The sequence below is a fragment of the Mytilus galloprovincialis genome, chromosome 4, assembly GCF_965363235.1.
Source record: "Mytilus galloprovincialis chromosome 4, xbMytGall1.hap1.1, whole genome shotgun sequence".
NCBI lineage: Eukaryota > Metazoa > Mollusca > Bivalvia > Mytilida > Mytilidae > Mytilus > Mytilus galloprovincialis.
Genome location: NC_134841.1, coordinates 33,126,573 through 33,145,386, shown reverse-complemented (window position 1 = coordinate 33,145,386; position 18,814 = coordinate 33,126,573). Strand labels below are relative to the sequence as shown.

General features: G+C 31.9%; 1 protein-coding gene across 2 annotated transcripts; it reads right to left on the bottom strand.

The window, feature by feature from the left end:
- Window positions 1-4,578: 4,578 nt before the first annotated feature.
- LOC143071930 (uncharacterized) lies at window positions 4,579-16,894 on the bottom strand. Of its 2 annotated transcripts, none has more exons than XM_076246626.1 (9): window positions 16,727-16,894; window positions 12,720-12,857; window positions 12,329-12,380; window positions 11,387-11,458; window positions 9,826-9,903; window positions 9,097-9,160; window positions 8,242-8,293; window positions 5,397-5,487; window positions 4,579-4,851 (listed from the first exon to the last, which is right to left on the bottom strand). In XM_076246626.1, exons 2-9 carry the CDS (start codon window positions 12,817-12,819, stop codon window positions 4,698-4,700), a joined length of 663 nt encoding a protein of 220 aa, XP_076102741.1. In that variant the 5' UTR covers window positions 12,820-12,857; window positions 16,727-16,894; the 3' UTR covers window positions 4,579-4,697. The 2 variants fall into 2 exon arrangements, with proteins under 2 accessions (XP_076102741.1, XP_076102742.1); XM_076246627.1 differs by having other exon boundaries at window positions 16,762-16,881.
- Between the last annotated feature and the right edge of the window lie 1,920 nt (window positions 16,895-18,814).

Here is an 18,814-nt window from a genome sequence, read left to right as displayed (position 1 = left end):
ATGTTATCAATAGGTGTACCTTATTTCAGGCGAATCAGACGATTGCCATCATTTAAAATGGTTAAGGGGCAACTGTTTCCTTTTCCAACTACGTGCGAAACCAATTCGCAACTATTCAGCGAGAATGGTCCTAAAATGTACTCCTGGTCAGCACTTTTATTGGTTTTATTGGTAACAGTCATTTTTGAGTTTGACGGAACTGTAATGTTTAGTTGTTGCAGATTAGCTGAGTTGAAATCTCGTTTTCATTGTTAACAAATGCCTCATTGATCACTTTATTGTTGATGGTAATTGTGGGAGTACCCAGGTTTATCACTGCGCTCAGTGTGTCCAAAATATCTAGCCTAAGTATAGCCTAAGTAAAACATCGTCTGTTAATGGCTCTTTGCACACATCCTATTGTATGTTTACTCTATTAATGTCCAGAGTCGTTCTTTATAATCTTCCCAATAACAAGCTGTACTAAATCCATTGGATGTTGGTTTTTACTTGTTTTAACGCCTTGTTGAATATTTCTGGGTTCCTGTCTATTACATGCCTTGAAAAATCTTTACATCCTCGGAGGAATGCTTCGGTTCCAATCTGGTTTTATCGTCCTTCTTGCTGAAGCGGTGCTCCAAATGAATGTTTTTATCAAAGGCCTTGGAATCATCATCTGTGTTTACCTTGCGAGCGTACTCAAAGCCAACATCGGCCTGGCAATCTGGGACCTACACACATTTTTCCTGTTTTCCCATTGTCATCTACCAGCAGTTCGTTCAAATTGGTAAAGGAACTTCTCTCAATTAAAGGATCTTCTTCAATTTGAGTTTTTTTTTTCATTTTTGGGAGCTGTGGGCTTCGGCTCCGGTCCCTTGCACCAAGATTTTCTTGCCATCGGGTATATTCTCTCTCCAATGATGAGTCTGAAAAAGAGCTGTTGCCACACACTTTTTGGTTTCCTCTGCTCTTTCCTGGATCGGTCAGTGGAGTCAGTTAGCTGTTATGGAAAGACTGTAAGAGCTCCAGGAGCTGACGAGGTTGTCATAATTGGAGTGATAAATGTGGGATTTGCCATTGACTCAATGGAGATGATACCGTAAGAAGCCACTGAACTCAGCATTAGAGAAACTTGATAGAATCCACTTGCAGCCATTTTTTTTGTAATGGTGTGCTGCTCTGAACCAAATAGTATTGACTCATAGTTGATGGTAAGTGTGCGTAAGAAGACACATAAGCCTTTTGCTGGTATCCTTAATTAGTACTATAGGTTTATAGTATGTTCTTAAATGAAGATTGTTGTTGAATAAATTGAACTGTTGTCTCATGCAGAGCCAAGGGCCCTGACATAAGACTTTTGACTCAAGGTGAAGACACCTTCAACAGAGTTGGCTTGGTTGATGGTTCATGCAAACTACAATAAGGGAAAGACCCAAGGCACGGATTTTGTTGTATATTTTTGGTAAACTTGCGTTGTACTTGCTAAGGTGAAATTTGAACTTAGATAATGTGTCCATTGCAGGAATTTTAACTTTTTATTGCGATTGTCAACTAATTCACTTTCAACAGATGCCAGTTGTTGGAAGGTACCCTGCTGTTTACATGACCTTTTAAATTGAACTGTGTCTCCTACCTCAGTTGTTGTCAGGTTGTCCATCCGTCTCACCACAACATTAAATATCTTATAATTTTGGTCTGACCATAAATTCCGTTAAGCAATTACCACTAGCCTTGTGGTCTATTCTCTTCTCAGACTGCTGAAGTTGCTGAGATATTGCTCCCATCTGTTCATTATTAATATTCATTGCCTCTTTTTGTTCAGCTTGAATCGTAATGAGACCGACACATATTTTAACAATTCGCGCTTCGCTCTGTTTTATATTGCGGTAAATCTCAGCTGTTCTTTGAGCGATAAATTTTTTATCTGCTAAAATTTCTTGGTACAATTGTTTAATAGTCATTTCTGAGCTGTCCTCTGTTAAAGCGTCTTCAGCTGTGGTTTTCTCCATATCCCCAAGTGATTCAGTTTCTGCCATTTCAATGTTCTTGTCCTTGATGTCAACATAGGCGGATTTTAAAATCAATTTGGAAGATTTTTCTGACACATCAGATATGAATGGATGACTTAAAACAACAAATATTATGACACCTTTCAGAGGCGGATTTAGAGGGTTTTTGAAGGGGCCCAGGCCCCCCCTTTCGTGGGAAAAATTTGGTTGATTATATAGGGAATCACTGAAGCATGACTGGAGCGGGTCCCCCCGTAGGTCAGTCAGCGCCCCCCCCCCCCCCCCCCTTTAGGCAAAGTTCTGGATCCGCCACTGGTCAATGATACTTGTATAAAATTATCAATGGGTGCAATCAACAGTTTTTTTCTATGGTGTCACATTTTGAGGGACCATGCATAAGTGACCCTTAGTGGTGGACTGATTAATAAAGATACTTGTATAAAACTAGATATCACTGGAATCAGAATGTTCTCTAGCTTATAATGAAATAAAAATGTGTACTTTTAATATATTTAAAATATTCCATCCAATGAACATGGGGAAAAAAAGGTCTAATTTGAACATAAAAAACTTGAAACCAGTTCATGTGCACATCCATGAAGACGTGATCCATGCACATTTTACATAATCAAAACTGTATGAAATTTGTAGGTTTTTACCTGGCCTTTCAAAAAAATCTTGTTTCAGGGTACGGTCTCCTGCTGTTTACAGTGTTGTCTCCCCTCAAAACATGTAAAGTTAATATAATTTTTAAAATTATTTCAATCATTCAACCTGTTTTAATTGAAAGCTAATTAACTAATTTTTACAATCAAATACAAAGAACATGATACCTTTTTACCAATTGAGTAAATAAACAGGGGTTTCCCTCCATGGTTATTTTTAGTCGGGGAATAACCCCTAGTTTTTTTATACGAAACTGTTTATAGCACCCAATACAACCATATATGGTAAAGAGGCACCTATTTTCAAAACAACATACTAGTATATGAATTATTGCTAAAATAAATAATTATATCCATTTTTGATAATACTAAGTGTTTGTTGGATTTTGTTGGTATCAGATTTTGTTTCAGGTTCATTTCTATTAGTATTCAAATTAATGTACTAGAAAAGTCAATGCAATGTAGAAATGTTGTGTTTCTGTGTTGTCGTTCTCCTCTTATATTTGATGTGTTTCCCTCAGTTTTAGTCGGTAAGGCCAAATAAAAATATATTTGTGGTTCTAGTAACCCTACAGTCCCTACTTTTTCGGCTTAAAAATAGCCTACCCTTAAGATTTTATTGTCATTTTTCATTAAGCACTGTTAAAGTCAGAATATTGCTCCCATAGACTCAATGTAAAAAAAACATAAAATAAAAAAAAATCCCTACCTACCCTACCTTTTTGCAGATGTAACTGGAACCACACATACTTTTCTATTTGGCCTAATTGGATTTGTTTTATTTTCTCAATGGATTTACGAACAGCAGTATATTACTGTTGCCTTTATTTAGTAGAGACACCTCTATGTCATAAAGAACTGAAACAATAATAACCTGAGAAAGCCAATTATTGAAAGCGTATTTATAAACTATTTATCACAAGCAGATGGAGTATATATCATGAAAATAAGAACTCTAAGTTTAATTGGCATATATAAGTATTTCCTCTTTATTATCAAGCACATGATCAAAGTAAATCAGGTAGTTAAACAAAGTTCTGATATAAATGGGTAAGGATTGGGACTGGCAAGGAGGCAAAACAAACCATATTACCGGTCTAAAGATTCTACTAACGAATTTTTACAGAGACTTTTTTAAAGAAAAGCTGGAAACAATATTTCTATCAGAAAATGAATCTGATTTATGGATTTTGGTAGCATATGACTGAAAAAATATCTAAAACGCTCAATAAATTAACATCATTAATAAATTATTCTAAACTTTGAACAAATACAAATTGTATTGTAAAGTATATATATTTTATCATATAAATGACCAATTATAAGTGTGATTGATTTGACATGAAGTGTCTATAATGATTGTAAAATCATTAGGAATGCCATCATCACCATATTTTATGACCCAGTTTGCATTCTGTGTCCTTTTTTGATAAAATGAATTCTATGATAAAATGAATGCAATTATGACAAATATGAAGAAACACATTACAAGTTCAATACACTGGCATCATTTATTACTTAGTTTTAATGATATTTTATTAATATTTTCAGAAATTATAAAGTACGTATTTTACACATGTCTGTTTCCCCATTGTGTCTTTGTTAATTGTGACCCAACAAAAAATCAGTAATAAATAGAGAGTGTCAAATATACTTAATTAAATTGCAAGTCCAGGACATAACAATAGTTCTAAACCAATGAATTAAATTTCTTTTAAATATGCATATATGCCTTATTTTTTAAAGAATAATGCACACACTGAAATTTTCAGTCAGCTTTATTGATTTTGATACATAATAAAATTGAGAATAGAAATGGGGAATGTGCCAAAGAGACAACAACCCGACCATAGAGCAGACAACAGCAGAATGTATTATGTCAAATTTCTAATGACCTTTTTTTCCAGAAATGTTAGCCATGCCACTTGAAATTGATATTTTATAAGTTTAGTATGATATTAATGTGACAAACATAAACTTCATATGATTAAAACAATTTGTGGTTTTCAGGAATAGAAAAATATAAACAGGTTCTCCAAGTCTGTCACTTAAAGTCTAAAGTTTCTCCTAGTTTTAGGACAACTTCCAACAACTGTGGGTCATCTGCCCAGTTAACTCCACTTCCCAGCACAAGTCCCTGCAATGTATGTCTGGCTATCACAATCTTCTGCATTATTATATCAAACTCTTTCAAGGATCTGCAACATCAAATGAATATCAGATGAATATATCAAAACAAATTGCTAAACACTACTTAGTTATATCAGGGGGCTCAATTATTTGTATGTGCTGTAATGTTGCCCAATATGTATGCCTATTTCATATAGATTCATAATTATTTGATATATATATTAATATGGTATTTTTCAATAGCTCTCCTTATCTTCGTTGTAACAGGAAATTAATACATAATTACATGAAAGTTTAGTATAATAAAACATATAAAGTTAAGTATGACATCCATTATCACTAAACTAGTTTACATTTTTGTTAAGGAGCCAGCAGTAGCACGTCTCCAGGTGAATTTTTTTTTTTTGCTGAATTAAAGACCCATTGGTGGCCTTCTACTGTTTTCTGCTCTTTGGGTTGTTGTCTCTTTGACACATTCCTGATTCTAGTATAAAGTTTTATATATTTTTCAAAATGCTATCATTCTATACTTCAACAAATCTCCCCTGTCAAGGAGACAGCTTAATTTTTCAGAGCTCTTTTAAAAAAATCATTATATTCAAATTTCACTCACTGCATAGTTTCTGGGTCTCTGATAATTTGTTGTTTTGCTTCATTTTTCTCCTTTATCTCCAACATTATTCTTCTACTTTCTGTTCTTTTCTCTGTAAAAAAAAATAGATCTGTCTTATCACAAGCACCTTTTCACATCCTCTTTGTTTGATATGTACAAAATATCAATGTTCAGGGGTTGATGTGATATAAATATTCCAAGTATCATCAACAAGAATTTAAATTACGCTGTACAGAAGCATATTTTGAAATTTTAAAGTACTATTTAATCATATGTAAAAGCATTTCTCCAAAACTGAAACTTAGTAATATGAAGTAAATAATAAATAGTGATCGTGGCAAAATGGAAACAAGAAAGCTGCTGTTAACCATCTATATCATAAGTGGGGGGTAGAATAAGTTTCAGTACCATTACATCTATGATGATGTAATCGCAAAGAATTTTAACGAGGGGAAATTTCTCGTTTATTTGTTTTTAATTTCCATCTTTACATCATCCTATAGCTCCATGCAACAGCAGTTTTTCTGCAACCTTGAAAACTCCCTATTTCATGATGAATTGTGTTGTATTTAAACATGTTAAATGCAATCAACAATTTCATTCATAATATGTCATTGCTCAACCCACATTTCTCCATCATCAAAATTCCAGGAGGATTTTACAAATGTAAATACATGCAAAATTTACCCTTCTCTGTGTTTTCATTATTTTTAACTTATTATAAACTTGAAGTAAGTGTTTAAAGTTATATGAAAAGAGCTGTGACCGGCGAAAAATAAAGTTTATCCAATTTTTTAACCAATGCGTGTATATATCCTAAACTAAGTCTACTGTGGACTATTTTATAACTTTTTACGCATCCATATCATATAATCATCAAACAAAATACTCTCTCAGTCTGTTATGATTTGAAAATATGGCAGCCAATTAATTGTTTTGAAACTGTAGTTTGCTGATTCTCACCTTAGTTAGTAAATAATCAACAAAGAAGCATGGATATTGAGCATGTGTATAACATGTACAATAAGATAATAGTTTATTTCAATGACAGATCCATGTGTTTAATTGGATCACTGAATTTTTACAAGACAGGTCTTGCTAGGTTCACTGCATATGGAAAATATATCAGCAAATTGTTTGCTGGACGCAAACAATTATAAAACAGTAAATTTCTTCTACTAGGCTAACTTCTACATCAGTTTTAAAATAAAAACTAGCTATTAAGTTACAAAAAACTTATACTTCATTCTTGTATATTTTAAAGTTTCATATGAATTTAAAACTTGTATGTAAGTGCACAAGTAGTAAGTGCTTTGAATATAAGAAATAAGTTTGCCATTTTACATAAAAATCAATTATCTAAATCAGGGCTTCCAAAAAACATTTGAGCCAGCCGGACATTTTATATCTGATCCCGATTTTAATCCCTTAAGACCTAGTCACAAAAGGCAATTATGGTAATTAATCAGATGACCATTAGATTAAAAAACGATTTTAAACTTTACTTTGATATGAATTTGACGTTTGGATGTAAACTGTTAAATTGGCAGTGCATCATTCAAAGTGTGCACATCAGCGTGCTCATATCTGCCATAGACTCTTTATTTGTGCAAAATGACATGTCAAAAACTTTATTTTCGTTTTTAAAATCACGTTTTTCTAAAACCGAATGTTGACTTGACAATGGTAAAACATGGACCATAAACAGATACGTAAAATCTGTGTACGTTTACAAAGCATAACTGAGTGAAGAAGCTCTTTCCACGTTATTTCTTCAACAAAATACTTGAAATGAACGTTTAGATACAGGTATCAATGATAATTTTAGCATTTTGAAGAAATAAAGGATGCATAATTAAATTTCCCACCTTTGCACATGCGCACACTTGTTCTAATTCATTCTACGTAGTTCTAACGATTTTTCATTTAAACCTTTTAAAATTTTTAATCAAATCATGTAGATAACTAATTTCTTATAATTTTAATCTTTTGGACTAAATCAATGAGCTACAAACCGCTGAAATGTAAGAAAATAATTGTGAATAGACCGATCAATTTATATGATGTCCGGTACTGAACATAGTTTACCTGTCACCTGAATAGGTAGATATCACCTGTCCAACAACTAATTAGCCTTGATTAAAATTAGAAAGTATTGAAGTAGGGGTTGTTTTGATAGTAATTAATCATCATGTCACTTTTATGACCGGAAATGTGTGGATGTTAAAGGCAAAAGGTTGTGTCAAAAAGATTGTGAATTATGTTAATATGACCGAAAAAGCCTTGATAACTAAAATGTATATGACCGTTTCATGCTTTGCCCAGCCAGACTTTTATCGGACATTATACAAATGTCCGGAATATATGACCGTTTTGGAAGCCCTGATCTAAATGTATTTGACTAATCATGTGTCAGTTACTTCTTAAATATAACTTATAGGAGAAATTCACATGACATAATTATATTTTTTAATGTCGAAAATAACAAATGATGTAACAATTTAACAAATGTTTGCTAATTTGTCTATTTTATTTCTTACCATGTTTATTAATATCATATATTCTTGTTGTTACATCATTTGTTATTTACTGCTTCTTTAAGAACAATCATTTAAACAAGTTAATTATTCAAATATATCTCTACCCAACTTACTACGAACTGATAGAGTTGTACATTAAGATTGCAGTAGCATTGAAATCAATTATATTTAAATGAGAATCAGATCTCACAAATTTGATAAACAATAAAACAGCACACATATCACTTGGCAGACATAGACCCATGTGTCTCAGGATTGCTTCATGGATTTTTTTCTATTGACAAATACATAAAGTAATTAATTACCAAAATTGTCTTTCTTCAGAGTATCAAGTTTACTTCTTAGTTCAGTTGTTCTCTAGAAAAGAAATATTAATCATGGTAATCTAGATATATATATAGGTTTATAAATAATTTTTGACATTTTGACTGAATAGTCTACAATTAATCAAAAATTCAAATATCACTTTTATAATGCATTAAAACTAAACAAATCATAGAATGACTGAGCAATATATATATAGATTCTACCACTGCATCGAGTGTGATACAATACTTATCCACAGTTTAATTTTGAGCATTTTAAATATTTAAAATTTAACTGTCGAGAGTGGATAAATATTGTATTACAGGAGATTTGGTGGTGGAATCTGTTTCTCTAATGATTTTCAAATAATAAGCAGGCAAAACTTATTTCTTCTTTGCAACTGATCAGCAAAAAGATATGTTCTTTCTATGTGACGTCATCAGGCATGGTCGCCTTTTTTCATGCCGTCACAATAGGAAATTAAGAGGAAAACAAGAAAATTCGACGTCATAATCGGAATTTTAACCAATGAACTACTGAGATCAAACGAACCACACGTTGATTAAATTTTTATATACAATGGGTGCAGAAAGGGATAAATTGACCAAGAATTAGAGAAACATAATTAAAAATTTATACTAATGTCAAAAAGTGAGTTTTCTACCTGTAATATAAAATGAAAGAGGTCTTTGTTGAAATCTGTTGTAAACATTATCTGTTTGGGTGCATCTCAATTTTTTCATAAGATTTCCATAAATAGTAAGAGGACTAGAACCATTACTTTTTGTTTAGATAAGACTTTCCATTCTAACAATGTCATTTTAAATTCAACTATTATTTTCATTTCTTCATACCTTTAAGGCTTTCATTATTTCTGTTACAAGTCGACACTGCTTCTCTAACAACTCAGCAATGTATCTGCCAATATATAATTAAATATAAACATAACAAGGAAGCTATTTAACCAAGAGTTCTAATGTAAATTTTAAAGACGCCATCAGGAGTTGGTTGACTGTAATGGAATAACAGTTGCACAGATGATATAGGATATGTTCCTTATGTCATAAATGCAATCCACTTTCCTTTTCATGAATGTGACCTACCAAATTAGACTACTTATTGGGTTTGTAATAACATGAGCAACATGACGGGTGCCACATGTGGAGCAGGATCTGCTTACTCTTCCAGAGTACCTGGGATCACTCCAGTTTTTGATGGGGTTTGTGTTGCTTAGCTTTAGTTTTCTATGTTGTGTCATGTGTATTATTGTTTGCCTGGTGATCTCTTTCATTTTTACCCATGGCATGGTCAGTTTATTTTCAATCTATGAGTTTGACTGTCCCTCTGGTATCTTTCGCCCTTCTTTTCTAGGTAGAATCTGAAGGCAGATGGACAGTGTCATGTAACAAACTGTTGACACAGAGATATGTCTGGTCTGTTGGTAGAAAATTCAGAAAAAGACAACCTGATGGACAGCAACATTGTTTATTTATTCAAAGTTATTTTTAAATTCCAAATTATGTACCCAAAATCCAATATTGCGAACCCCTATGGAAGATCCTAACTTCATATTCAATACTCACTTTAACTTCTCTTTATTTTCCTCATTAATATTCTCTTCTTCAAATATTTCTCTGACCAAAAAATTCCCAAGCTGTATTCTATTGAAACATAATCAAGTTTGTAAATACTGTGTACTTCATATATACAAAATCAATTTAATTTTAGAAAATGATTAAAAGGTATTTCATCTATAGTGCAATGTAAAATCATGTAATAGTCTATTTGCCAATCCTATAACTAACCATATTTTGTGAGTTTTACTTTTAGGAGGGACATACATACTTATTGACAATAAAGAGCTTAGAAGTTGAAAAATCAAATTTATCTGAGTAATATGTGTGTAAAATTTTAGTTTTTCAAATCTTTTAAATACTGCTACCATTAATTATTTGGTAAGCTATCATAATCTGTTAATTACTGGTTATAAATAATTGGTTAAACACTAAATACTTTGTTCAAGACAAAACATTATCAAATCTCCAAGATGTAGGCAGTATTTGACATAGTCCAGAAAGTATCTAAAATCGCTACATCAACAGGGCAAAGGGTAATTGTACTAAATTGTCAATATAAATCACGCCTACAACCCTGGTTGTTGAAAGATGTATGAACACGGTCTACAGCATTTAAATACATTATTTATAATTTTCAATGTTAAAGTTCTATTTTCGAGATATCAAGGAAGGAAGGTCGAGAAATACTGTCCACTGTCAATTAAATCAGGAGAGTTCAATACGTGTGTCTGCTTGGTAATATGGTTTCTTTGGCTGCAAAAAACTATATACATGTATATATTGATTTAGTTTTGAAATAGCTTCTCCATTCTTGATTTTCTTAAAGAGAGTGAATGATTGATCAAACTTGGGGATAGTGTAACAGAAGTTATTAAGGGAGCTATCAAAACACATAAGTGTAGTGCGGGTTCAATACATAGGACAATCCGCATACAACAGATTTGATAATATTTGACCATGTGGTATTTATCTCATTCTTTTTACTTTGCATAATTATTTTAATACATATATCTATCTGTTTCAGGTAAAAATTGATTCCCAAATTGGAGATACAGTATGCAAAGGGCAATTATATTTTCTCCAATTTTATTAAAGTATGGGACAGGAAAGACCCCTTTATTCCAACCATAAATATTCCAATTCTTCTTGACATGAAATACAAGAAAATATCAGGTTAAGGGGATGGTATCCAAACCATTTTAATTGCACTTACTAGGGCAGGGTTGATCCATAAAAACATTCACATGCTTCTTGACATGAGAACCAACATAAAATACTGTTAAATTAAGAATACAGGTACACAATGTCTCCTGCTGACCTCTACTTAACCAATGTGCAACATGGCGACCAAGATAGCTCCTTTTAGAGTTTTGCAAATTGGATCAAACATATCATTTCTACACATGTTGCTACGAGGTAGGAGGTTGAAAGTGTATACAAGAAATAATATCTACAGTATAATTTGTGAAGATTTATAACTCTGGACAGATTTCAGTAAACAGTGACATTAACAAGATGATGCTGATATAGTGAAAATAATAGTATGCCGTTCTATATATAAACATACCTTTTAATTATGACTTCTTTTCTGTCTTTATCAAAATGTTGTTTTCTTAAATCTTCACCTAACTCTGTTAATCTGAAGAATTGAATAAATTAGGTACAATGTGTATCTATATCAATTTTAATAATAAATTAATTAAAGTTTCACAGAATCCATATTATCAATGACAAAAAAATACCTTTTCCAGAGTTTTGCATGAAAATACCCAATACAACCTCAGCATCTTTAATTAGAAACATTGCAATACCTAGTAAGGTTGATCTATTCTATAATTCAACCTTTTACTTTCAGTGCATTCAAGCTAAAATAGCAAGTTTCATGTGAATGATTTGATTTTTTTATTTCTAAAGAAGAAGTGGGGAAAAGGATGACTTTCAACAAGGTTTATGTCTATGAAAGATTTAAAATAGGAGATCTTGCACATTTTGTATTAAAAAAACATTAATGTGCATCAGCCATGTATATATGAATTAAGTCCTATATTTCCAAAGAAGTAAAGCAATGGTAAGTATTCCTCACATTCAAAATGGAAAGTGTAGATTTATAGTCACCCATTTAAGGAATTATTCAGTTATTATATCTTCATCTCAATTACAAATATATAGAGTCAATAGTAACCTAATTAGTCAAATTATATATATATTTTTTTTTCATTTGAAGAACAAACATTGCTTAAAAGCCTTTGTATAGATTAATAAATGATACTGTAAAACTACTTATTTTCATAGATACTTTCTTTCGTGTTTAGCCCTTAGTAGCCTATTTCGCTGCATTCTAATTTTGAGATTTTCAAATTTGGTTGATGTGGTTTTATAGTGAAAGATCCAAGTTGTTCATGTTCACTTTATTTTTCAATTTTCAAAAGATGCTACAATAAAACACTTGCCTAAATTTGTTGGTTTGCACTTATGAAACAAATATGTCGTAAGATACATGGAAACTTACATATTAATCAGTTTCACTGAGTCATCTTTATTAACTTTTGTAGAACTGGTAGCTGAAAAAGAATATAAAATAGAAAGAGCTTTTGTTTCATTATAGGGTCTTAAACTAAAATAACCCTTATACGTTACATTTATTCTGTTATAAACTTATTTGAATACAATCATGATACAAGTGGCAAGCCCATGTCAGAAACATACAAAATTGAAAACTAGGTAAAACAAGCTGAAGCAGGGGGTTAAATGGGATACACAAAATGGATACCCTCAGATAAAAGGGAAAGTCTTTAATTTGCTAAGAAACTTTCAAAAATGTAGATGATCAGGCAGACATGAATGCTTGGTTACTCAAAAACAAAAAAATCAAGACAAATGTCTATTAAATACTTTTATACCTGCCTCTCTCTGAATATCATGGCTTTCAATCTGGCTCCTCATCCATACTTCCTTTTGGTATTTTTCTAACTCTGTTCCTTCCATAATATGTATGTGCATAGACTTGATTTTTTGTTGTTAATTTACATGATTAACATCTGGAAAATATTTAAAAAAAATACAGATAAATTAATTACATAGCAACATTAGGCCAAATAAAAATATACATGTGGTTCCAGTTACATACTTTAAAAGAATAGGGTCGGTAGGTCTGCAATTTTTTTTTAAATTTTTTTTTACTTAATTTTAATTTGGATTGTCAAAATCAGGGAAAAAATCATGTGTTTACCGAAATTGTTTCCGGTATTATACATGACCCAACCGGAAGTTCGCCATTTACATGTGTGTTTCGGTATAAAACAGTCGTGTTACGCTTTTAGTTACTTCTGTTGCACTATATGTTATGAATTCTTGCATTTTAGCCATAAAAGATACTTCTTATGGAAATTCAGATGATAAAAATCTATGATTTTAATTATTGAAATTCTTTGTCCTCAAAATCAGATCGTTTGAAAATCTATTTTTCAGGAAAAAAAAAGTTCTAAGGTCGGGTTTGAACTAGGGTCGGTCAGGTAACTGGAACCACACATATATTTTTATTTGGCCTTAATCTGTCTCCAGTATATTAATATTCTTTTTGCAAAAAAAGTCTACATTTATACATGTAGCTATGACAATACAAATCCTCCACCCTGTTCCTTCAGTCTTGCTCATGATGATCACTAGGGGAAGCAGGGGTGTTGTAATCATTCTCACAGCTCATTCATATTTTTTCTATGATCCTTACTTTATAATTTAACTACTTAATCTGGAAAACTAGACATATCTATATAGGGAAGTACTTCATTCACATCACTGACAATTTAAGGTTTTTTAAAGATTGATAATTTAAAAAGAATTTTAAATATTTTTTCACTTTTTTCCCTGATTTAAACAATTGTCTCCCATTTTACAGGTTTGTAATAAAAATAGCAAAGGTGATTTCTACACATATCTTCATGTACAGAAAATGCAATAAATTCCATTGATAAAACACATTACTAATGATAAATAATGATTGTAATTTGTTAATTTTCCTATACATATTAGGCCTAAAATAAAATATTGTTTGTTTCCCAAATCCCAACCAACCTGCAAAAATGGTCCGACTCAAAAAATATTATTGTCAAAACTAGGTCAAATATTATTTTATTCATTTCCAATTTTCCGGCTTGCAGGATCCAGATATTGTTCAACCTTTTAGGAAAAAATAAAATTATTTTCCTACCTACATGTACCATCTCACATCTGGCTTGGCAGGGTCAGGATTGGAGTTACAAATCATGTATTAATTTAGGTCTAAAGTACTATAAAATATTAGTTTTTTAAATATAGGTTAATTCAAATTGTAAATAGGCATGACTGTTCATATTGAATTCTAAAAAAAATTATATGAAGTTATTGAATTCTAAAAAAAATTATATGAAGTTATCATGTTAAAGTTTAAGGCATACATGAAAGGTCATTGCAAATATTTCAGACTTACTACGTGTATATATGTGTATGTGTTAGTTCATGTATTATCTATATTATCATCAAAAGCATATTGCAGACCTGTCAACTTTTACAAATCTCCATGGGGGATTTATTATGCAACCAGATTTTATGGGTTATAGTTTTTGCTGCGTTTCTGTGTGCACTATTTTTTACTCTTAAAATAGTCTCATATCACTTTCAAATAGCCTCATATCTCTTTATTTTTCTGTTGGTATACTGAAGATGAGCAAATAAGCCTTGATTTCTTTTATTTGCAGGATTCCTGTACTTATTAATTGGCAAAATAACTTAAGAATTAATAAAAATAGCATTAAAATAATGGATACAAAGTGAAGACCTTTCCCCCTTCTTTCCCCTCCAACATTTTTCCAAAGACCTTCTTATCTTTGCAACACAACTCAAAAGACTTCACTATAAATGTTCTTAAGTTAAAAGGATGAATGGAGATTTTCAGTTAATCTATCAGTATTAAAGAGATACGAAGTGAAGAACTCCCTTTTTTTCCCCTCCAAAGACCTTGTTATCTTTGCACTATGACTAAATACACCTCAACCTAAATGTCTTAAAGTTAGAGGATTGAAAAAAGATTTCGAGTTAAAAGAGAAAATGCATAACATTTGAGTTATCTTTCTTTGTGTTCAGGGCAGAGGCTTATTCACAGTAGAAGGGAATACAAAATGGTGTCAATTTTAAAATCAGAACTGGACAGAAACACATCTAGATTTGATTTCAATATTTTAAACGGATTTCAAGATAAACGCTGCTTTCTAATGAGTTCATAACAGGTTTCGTTATTTCATTTAAATTAATTACAATTTTGTCTTGAAACTACAGTAAACATTGCCAATTGTGATTGTATGATGATAAAATGCTGACTAACCAATTCTATTTACAAATTTTAAAATCAATTTGGAAGATTTTTCTGACACATCAGATATGAATGGATGACTTAAAACAACAAATATTATGACACCTTTCAGAGGCGGATTTAGAGGGTTTTTGAGGGGCCCAGGCCCCCTCTTTTGAGGAGAAAATTTCTGTTGATTATATAGGGAATCACTGAAGCATGACTGAAGCGGGCCCCCTCCTAGGAGTCAGTGGGCCCCCTCTAACATACCTGCCAACTGTCACTATTTGTGGGGGATTTCCCCCATGGACAAAATGATGAAGGCTCCCAAATTGAAATTTTTAAAGAGCAATCATGTCCACAATTTTAACAAAAGAATTAATTTTACAATGAATTAAGGCTTATAAAACTATGAAGAAGCAAAAAAACAACATTACACTGTATTTGAAGGCCCCCTTGAAGGTTTTTTAGGAGTGGGGCAGCCATCTTGCATGCAAAACCCCCATGGGCATTTTGAAAATTTGGCAGGTATGCTCTAATGAAAATTTCTGGATCCACCACTGCCTGTTGTGGCAGTTGATTAGTGTAGAGTCGTAAACTTGTCATAAATATGTCATCAGGTAAAATTATAGATGAATTCAGGCAATAAGGTTCCAATGTAACAACAACGTTTTTATTATTGCTACATTTCAATGTAACCAGTGCCTAAGTGGTAAACTGGAAAAAAGTTACAGGAAAAAAGTCACGGGAAAAAAAGTCACAAAATACCTCGGAAAAAAAAGTCACAACATAATTTATGTTTGGATAAAATTCAACTGAAGTTTTTGTATGCATAGAAAAAAATCTGAATATACTTGAATAGAATCAATTATCTTAAGTGGTAAATTCAATACCTTTTTAACAAACAGGGAAAGCTTATTGTTTCCTTTTATTTATAAATGACCCCAAGTTGTATTTTATTGCCATGGCTTCCTACCAACAGAGGAGTGGAAGGTCTACAAAAAGTGAAATGTGCCACAAAAAGCCACTAATTAATATTAACAGTCCCTATCAATATAAACGGTTGTAAATACTAAACTATTATTAATGGCAATGAGTTGTTTGTTTAACACTATATTGAAGAATCCATACAATAAATATATATATTACATGTATTAGGACCTTTTTTCCAAAAATATATCTCTAATATATGCAGCTATATGACCATTTTCAAAAAAAATATATATTTGGAATTTTTCTCCAATAAATACATGTATGTGCTAACGGAGACTACTATAACACTGTGTTATAGTAGTTTCAGGTGCTAAGCATAATAATTACTAGTTTTTCATACAAACATATTGTTATTCTCGGTCTTACTTCTGACACTTATTCTGTTAGATTTCTGATAATTTTTGTCCCCACAGTGATACCAAACGACATCAAAAAACCATTCAGCCTCTGCTTCTGTATAAAGGCCCAGTAATTTGATGTTTTGATCAGCTAAAAAAAGGCTGTATTTTCATTGTTCATGTTGTTTATTTTTGTGCTAGGACTCCAAAAACTGATAAATTGATAAGGTGAATATAAATTTGTGACCTTTACCTATACAGTAACAAATTAAAACTGGTAATATTTACACCAACAACATCATTCGTGTAATTTAGTTTGATAAATTAGCAACTTCAATGTAGATGGGTATACCGACTTCTTTGCAAATGTGTTAAAAATTTGACAACATCACTTCCCGCCAATTTTAGTGTGCTAAATTGTGAACCGGAATCTAAGTATCGGAACAACATACGGACTAACACGTACGTTCCGCTAACTAGATGACAATTTAGACATGTTTACATATATATATATGTATATGCAGAGACATGTGTATATATGTCTCTGGTATATGTTAGCGGTAATAAGTGAAATTAGGCATTAAGCTTAAATCCTAAGCAATAAGCTTACGCCTAGGCATTAAGCTTATTGCCTGAAATCTGATGATGATTATTCATCCTAATGCCGAACATAAATTTAGGCTGAGACTACTATGTGTTATAGTAGTCTCAGATTTAGGCAATAAGTAAACTCTGGAATTTATTCATATTTAGTGATTTATTCATCTTGATTTAAAGTCGTTTCTTAATCATATTTCTAATAATGCATGTATAAATATACATTCATTTGACAGATTTTCAAAATTAAGTGTTTTAGTAATTTTAAATGGTTAAAAAAACAGAATTAACTCATACTTTTCGAGGCCGTAACTACCCTTGAGGCAAGTGAGGCAATTGCCTCACTAAAATTTCGACACTGATTTTTTTTTTATACATATATATATAAATATAATAGTCATTTGTTGTTCTGCCTCAACCTTAATTGCTATAACTTGTCATCATTCCTTTTAAACTATTCTTCCTGGATATATAACTCAGCATCTCAACGGGTGATGTTTCTCGGTAACATTAACCCAGAGTAGTAACGATAATCATCATGGATCTTTAGTTAAAAACAGGCTCTTGCAGAAAAAGGAAAAGCGATACTGAAGGTAAAGAAGGAATAATTCTAGTAAACTAGGTTTTTTTTTATGAACAGAGTCTGAGTATTGCATATAACTTCATTAGAACAATCCAAAAACGATAAGTAGACTGACAAATATAGCACTGGTCTTCGGAAGGGGGCAGTCCTGTCTGCGTATCCATTTCTCCGTTTTACCAACTTTTGACAAATCAAGTACTGGGCATCGCAAGGGGGCAGTGCTATCTGCGTATTCATTTCACGAACTTTAATCTTTCTCTTTACAGATAAATAAAATATAAATAATATGAAACATGAATGCATGGATTAGTTTTTATCCATGTTTCTTTAACCTTAAAAATTGAAAGATTATCCCATATTCCAATTTGATATTATTGAGGAATAAATACATTAGATGTATGTTTCATTATAATACTTTATTCTGATTGGCTAACTGCACATCACATGTTATTCCTTAAGCAATTGCATCAGTCAATAAAACTTATCATTCACGATAACACGTGGTCCCACAATAAAGTGCACAGGTGAATTAAATAAAAAATTTATAAAATTCGTGTTTTCATGATCATAGCTAAAAAATGTAATTATAAGTATTGAATGCTTCTTTTTGTAACTTCATAGGGTTGTAAAAGCGTTGACCGTGTGCACATTTTTAGAATGAAGCGCTTCCACGCTTCATACAAAATGTACTTCGGTCAACGCTTTTACACCCCAATCCTGTTACAAAAAGAAGCATTCAATTCTTAAATGGTAGAACCTTAATTTAACACAGGATTTTGTCTTTACTTATTCGGGACTACGGAATTTCGTTTCTTTATATTCGGAGTTTCGGAATCAGACACCCCAACCCCTAACCCCTAAATTTATAGATTCTGGAACTTGTAAATACCACCAACTATTTCCAGAAATAATTTGAAATTACGGAACTACATGTAAACGTCAAAAACTCCATTCCAATTTCCCTGTACCCATATCATATATACTTACTCTATAGATAGAATCATATACATGTATGTTATCTCATTCTATCCCTAGTTTTTCTACTCTTTGTCAGCATAAAAGCGAGTTTAATATTTTGTAACTGCGACTGATGGTGCTTAAAGGAAAGCTTAATTCCCTTTTGCAAACAAAAGCTGCTACCGAATTGCTGATGGAGAAGGA

Coding starts and splice junctions, on each gene's coding strand:
- LOC143071930 (XM_076246626.1), bottom strand. CDS start 12,819: ATGCACATACATATTATGGAAGGAACAGAGTTAGAAAAATACCAAAAG. Junction 11,459..12,328: donor TCAGTGAAACTGATTAATAT/GTAAGTTTCCAT, acceptor TCAATTCTTCAG/ATTAACAGAGTTAGGTGAAG. Junction 5,488..8,241: donor TCTGAAGAAAGACAATTTTG/GTAATTAATTAC, acceptor TTTTTTTTACAG/AGAAAAGAACAGAAAGTAGA.